Source organism: Stegastes partitus, unplaced genomic scaffold, assembly GCF_000690725.1.
Source record: "Stegastes partitus isolate 25-593 unplaced genomic scaffold, Stegastes_partitus-1.0.2 Scaffold1362, whole genome shotgun sequence".
Taxonomy (NCBI): domain Eukaryota; kingdom Metazoa; phylum Chordata; class Actinopteri; family Pomacentridae; genus Stegastes; species Stegastes partitus.
This window is the reverse complement of record NW_007579093.1, coordinates 23,399-29,398: the sequence shown is the minus strand read 5'-3', so window position 1 is coordinate 29,398 and position 6,000 is coordinate 23,399. Positions and strand designations below refer to the sequence as shown.

Genomic DNA, 6,000 nt, shown 5'->3' with positions numbered 1-6,000 from the left:
ATCAGACCAGCAGATAACGAGACTTCTGTCCGTAGCAGTCTTGCTTTACTTAAGAAGTCTCAGATAAATTACATACAGTATGGAGCAGGACCGAAACAAAAAAGAGAACACACATTAGACGTACCAGAACAGACTCCTCCTGCATCCCTCTACTAGCCTGACTTTGGCCTTTTAGTGTTTTTGATGCAGTTGTTGTGTCTCAAAGGTTCATCTCTTAACTCTTATTCACATATTTAATGCCTTGATCTTTAGTTTTTGCAATAACTCACAAATTTTGACTCATCTGGAGTTGTGGTTTGTAGCAAGTGAGTCTAAGACAAAACCATCAACAATATATTTGATTGCACTGCATTGTATCGTCTTATTTTTGTCAGTCTTTCAACTTTAAGACAGAACTGCAGGATAGTAAACATCAACCAATCCCAAAACTGGCTTGTATGTGATGTTTTAACAACATGTACACATTTCGCTCCATCTCAAAGTTTGTTTACGACGCTAATCTTTGTGACGAAGTGAAATCCACAACACAACAATGCAACCTGTGAAGAATACAATGAGAGAAAGAGGGAGGGAAGAGGGGTGAGACGGGGGAGTGACAGCGAATGGAGGAGGGAGGAAGAACTGGAGGCGGCAGGACAGAGCAGAGGGAGCAGCAGAGGAAGCAGCACACACCTGGAATCCAGGTAGGACCTCCCCAACTTTGCTATTACTTCAAGAGATTTATTTTTTGTTCATGTACCCAAATAATCTCTTCTTTCATTCTTGATGATGTGACTCAAATGTTCTGCTGCACAAATATACTTGAAAGAATATTTTAAAATGCCAATAAAGTCGTCTGTGGGGCAATTAGCTGCAGACGATGGATTCCTTTTTTTTAACTGATTGAAGTCCGTTTAAGTAAACCTTTCAGAGTTCTTTACCTGTGCTGGCCTTAGTGTTCTCTAACTTGCAGTGAATAGCTCCATTGTGTAGCTTCGATACGCTGGAATGCTCCTGAACATCCTGCATAATCTTCTCAATTATGAATGGTATCATTTATTCTATAGTCTCAGCACCTCAGCGACGGCCGTCTGGTAACTTAGCAACTAGTGCCCCTCATTCAACATTAAAGTGGGGTAAGATGAGAAGACCCGGAGACCTCACGCCAGAAGACTGACAGGGATTTGCTGCTGACACATAACCTACATTTTCCGTCATCCTGACCGACATACTGATCCTCTTTATATCCACCCGTCGGCCCGTGTGTGTGGAAAGTGTAGATTTCATTGAACTTCAGACGTGTTTTCCATCATCACCTGCTCAAAATGTCTCTTTTAAATTCCTTCTAAAGTGCAATTTCGACCTCCTAAACAGCATGCAACAAATGCCCCCCCTCCCCAGATAGCATCTTTGACATCTTTTTAAAACATGGGAAACAGATTTTATCCATTGACACTCTGAGTTCACGTGTTTCCAGGGGGACCTTATTGTGAACACGCACAAGTAAACTGACACCTGCACCTTTCAACCTCGCAAAAGCCTTGTTGTTTCACTCTAGGGGGGTAAAAGCCTCTCAGCCCAGGTCTACACCGTTAATATATACACGCTCCTAACCACGATTACCTATTCAGAATATGATCCATTTATTCATGCTCATAAAAAGCGTATACTTGCTGAAAGCACTGACCCCTCTCCTGGCAGCGTCTCGCATACCTTGTGTCAGCGATGAAAGACGGAGTTCAGTTTCAATGCCCGGAGCAGATAAGCGCTGCTGTTTCTACCAAGAGTGACAATGGGAGTCTGTGCTGCATTCGGAAGCAACTATTGAGACTTCTGAGGTTTCATGATGAGTGACATTAAGAGAAGTGACTTGGTAAGCAAAAGCTAACAATCCCTTCTGCCTCAGCTGGGAGCGCAGTCAGCATCCAACCAATATTTGAGATCAGACATAACTGTACACACACAGGAAATAATCCATTTAAGATGTTTTTCTCAATAAGGAGACATACAGAATGACTCTGGTAATTACTAGCATCTGGTATGCTTTAGTACACTGCTCATTAGCATCCAATTTAGGACATTTTATTGTTGTAGTGATCAGTGGCTGCCAGCAGAGTGGAAGTTTGAATGCAATGCTGACCTCAGGGAAACAGAGCAGTGGTTACCTGAGAGCACTTGAGAGTCTCGTGAGAAACTGAATATTGTGCACGAAAGATAGAGTTGCAACGAAAGGGAACCAGTGTCCCAGTTTTAAAACAGCGTCAGAGATGTACACAAGCCTTCAAAGGGTTTATGTGATACACCTCAGTCAACAGGTAGGTCAGGTCGCTTTCCTGGAGGACAGCAGAGTTAAATTACAAAACAGCACAGGGTGACTGATGGGGACTGATGCTCTGAGCCAAGACACGCTTATCACATGCAGTCTTTTTATTCGTACAAATTTGCTCAGCCTTGTAGTTAAGTGTTGCTCTTTATCTCTCCACAAGTCTTGTTATGAAGCTACAGAGTTTCTAAAAAAACACCTCATAAAATCTGTAATGCCTTAACTGATGTAAGGGTCTGTGGTTTTCCTATGTGCATGTTGATTCTTTTACTGTGTGATTGTTTTTATTGTAACAGGATTTCAATGACACCACATTTTTGTTTTGCGTCTCTCTCTTTGTCTTTACAGACAGAATAAAGGAGTGAAAAGTGAAACCTCACTTGACAAGAGGACTGTTCAGATCTACCACTGATACAATGCTGATGAGGTCTCACTCTGAAAGGAGAGCCCTCCTTGGGTTCTCAGCCCTGTTGACACACAGCATACCAAAACAGGCAGATGCGACCTCCCCACCTCCTCTATCCTTCACACCACGGGAGTCCATCTTTACACCCGCATCTCTAACTTCACCACCACCATGGGTGACCCAGGCTCTTTCCAGCCTAGAGCAAGGAGAACAAGAGCTGCAGATCCTCAGGGAGCGACAGCAGGCCGAAGTGGAGGAAGTGAACCGTGAACTGGACAATGCTGTGATTGAAGCTCAGCGAGAGGAGCGTCGTCTTCTTGAAAAAATCGAGCAGGACCACAGAGAAGCCCAGCGGCACCTTAGTCAAGTGAAGAGGGAGAATGCTGCAGCAGCAAGAGTTGTGCAGTCACTTGTTGATCAGCATCTCAGAAAAATTGGACAACTGAAGGAACAGATACAAAGATGGGGCAGTACCGCTGGTGGATCCAACAAAAATCAACTCCAAAGAGGGGTGGCAGAGGTCACCCAACCATGGGAAATCTCTTTAACACTGAAAAGGGTCAGTTTCTTATCAAGCCCCCAGTCCAAGACCTTAAGCTTAGGGGAAGTTGATGTCCGCGAGCAAGGTATGACCTACCCCATTGGTGTCTGTGGTGTCCAGGGACAGAAGTGTGCCTTGCATTCAGGAGATACAGCATTTTCAAACATTACCCCTCTAGAAATTAGAAAGGAACCTCAACCAAACAGAGGTGGGCAAAAGTACAGTCCAGAGGAGATCAATAAGACCAACAGTGGGACCATGCGTGTTGTTCGCAAACTACGTCTGTCAAGCTCTACAGAGAATGACGAAGAGCTTAAATCACCCAAGTCTCCCATACCAAGACGTCGTGGTGTATCTGAATCCTCCCAAGATGAGGAAGTGGAGTCTGTGTGTTCTGACACACAGGGGCAAGACCTTTTTCTTGCCATTCCACCAGTGTCCAGTCAAGGAGAGTCGGAAGGCGATGACTCTGATGGCAGACAAACTGGAACAAAGAGGCGCAGCACAGGGAAAGGTAAAAGAAAGCAAAAGGCCCTTGTCTTAGTTTCATGTGAAGAACCATCCTGTCCACCTGAAGAAGCTGACAACAAAAGCAGTGATGTGCGAGCATCTCCAAAGACTAGACGCAAAGGTTCACTCACCAGGCGCAGTCTTGTAGATCTTTCCTCTAAACGTCTTGTGCTTTCTCAGCAAGGCTTTTACAAGAAAAAGACCTCAAATCAGTCATCAATGGACAGTGGAAGCCCTCCATCCCCAGTGGACAGTGAGGATTCCTGCTACACCTACACTGTGAATACTCCAGCAAATGGATCTCTCAAGCAAGAGCAGTGCCGCTCAATGTCCACAGCTGACCTCTCCGGTAAACTGGGAGCTTTAATTAATGGTGATAAGACTGAGCGCCGAGGAATCAGAAAGGTCAACAGAATGCGTCTGGCCTCCGAACCTTCAACTCTTGAGCAAGGACAACCACATGGCACAGAATCTGACAGAAACACCTTAAGCTCTGATGAACGACAATCAAGATCCCAGACTTGTGTCACACAGGAATTAAGTCTGAATCATGTGAGCAGATCTCTTTCCATGTCAGCCATCGAAGGTGACAAATTACATCAAGTCAAGGAACCAGAACAATACAACAAGGACAGGAAAGTTGTGCCAGCGCTGGGAGAATTGGAGGAAGAAGGTGGTTCAACTGCACTTGATTCCGCTTATCTGGTCAAACAGTTTGGAAAACAAGGATCAGGCCGTACTGACTTCAACCTACCAAGTGGTGTCCATGCAACTGTCAGAGGGCAGTTATTTGTGGTGGATTGTGGTAATGCCCGAATTCAAGTGACAGATCTCCAGAAGAATGTTGTACAGCAGGTGTCTCCTTCGGGATCAGAGAGGTCTTCACGTATCTGCAACTACTTTGATGTGGCTGTGAATTCAAAGGGCCTCATCGCCCTGACCTGCGCTGCTGAACGAGCTGTGTTGGTGTTCAGCCGTCATGGACGCCTCCTGCAAACATTTGGAGGCACAACGATTGGTTCCACCAATGAAGAGCTCGATGCTCCCAGAGGGGTCACTGTTACCCGTCAAGATGAGTTCCTGGTTGCCGACATCAAACGTGGCAGCTTAACTGCCCTAAAACTGGACCCCAAAACTGGGACCAGGTTAGAGCGCACAGTGGTGACCGGGTACCACAGGCCCTACTTGGTGGCAGCTTGTCTCACCACTGGGCTCATGGCAGTGTCAGAACGAGGCAATGAAACTGGGCGAGTCCCATGCATTCGAGTCCTGGAGCCTGGCTGGAACACGATCCGAATCCTGGGCGTGTGCTCCGGGCTGGGGCCCATCCTGACCTGCCCTTGGGGCCTCTGTATCGACAGCGATGGGGATGTGTTAGTGGCAGACTGGGGGAAGCAGCACCACCGTGTTCTTATCTACCCATCCAAGGGCGTTGGCTGGCCTCTGGTGACCGACAACCTGAGTAGCCCAAGGGGTCTGGCACTCCTTCCTGATGGCCACGTTGTGGTGTCAGACAGCATGAATCACTGCATCAAGATCTACCATTACAAGTGAACTACAGTGGATGGTGAAGAGAGAGAAAGAAACAAAATTGGCTAGAGTTATGACTAATTGCTCTCATGATTTGAGATGGTTAAATCTGTGACAGAAGTCAAAATCCTTTGAAAATTATATTGTGAGCTTTGTGAGTATAATTTACAGCCTCTACCTCTTACCTATTAGAATTTGATATGATCATGTTTAGATGAGATTTCCAAATGAGATAAGGGTTTATGGTCATCAGTAATGTAGATAATCAGTACTTTTTTCTTTACGTAAATTTAGCTCAAAAGACAGAAGTAAATAATAAATACAAAGGCATGCTTAGATGCTTTTCTTTTTTCCTCAAAGCAGTCTACAATCCAGCAGAGTGGTCCTTAATGGTAGAATGTTTGTATAGCATGACCATACTGCGAAAAATGTGGATAATTAATCATCAAATGACAAATTTGTGACTCCATGTAATTTCTTTTGTTGAATCAGTAGCTCAAACTGTTTAGTTTAGCTTAAGCCTGGGAGGGGCAGAATGACTTTTGTACTGTCAGTTTATCTGAATAAAAATCATTAAACTTTAATTCAAATGTATCTTTGAACAATCGTGTTGTTTTCTGGATCTATTTCTAACCACACCTTACCACACAACTTTAACGGGTGTTCATTAGCTTTTGCATATTTCTGTCGTGCACATTTTGTCCAAAACAT

General features: G+C 44.8%; 1 protein-coding gene across 1 annotated transcript; it reads left to right on the top strand.

Annotated features, from left to right (window-relative positions):
• Window positions 1–4,966: 4,966 nt before the first annotated feature.
• LOC103370040 (tripartite motif-containing protein 2-like) lies at window positions 4,967–5,715 on the top strand. Its single transcript, XM_008298942.1, has one exon. It carries the CDS (start codon window positions 4,975–4,977, stop codon window positions 5,311–5,313), a length of 339 nt encoding a protein of 112 aa, XP_008297164.1. The 5' UTR covers window positions 4,967–4,974; the 3' UTR covers window positions 5,314–5,715.
• The last annotated feature ends 285 nt before the right edge of the window (window positions 5,716–6,000 follow it).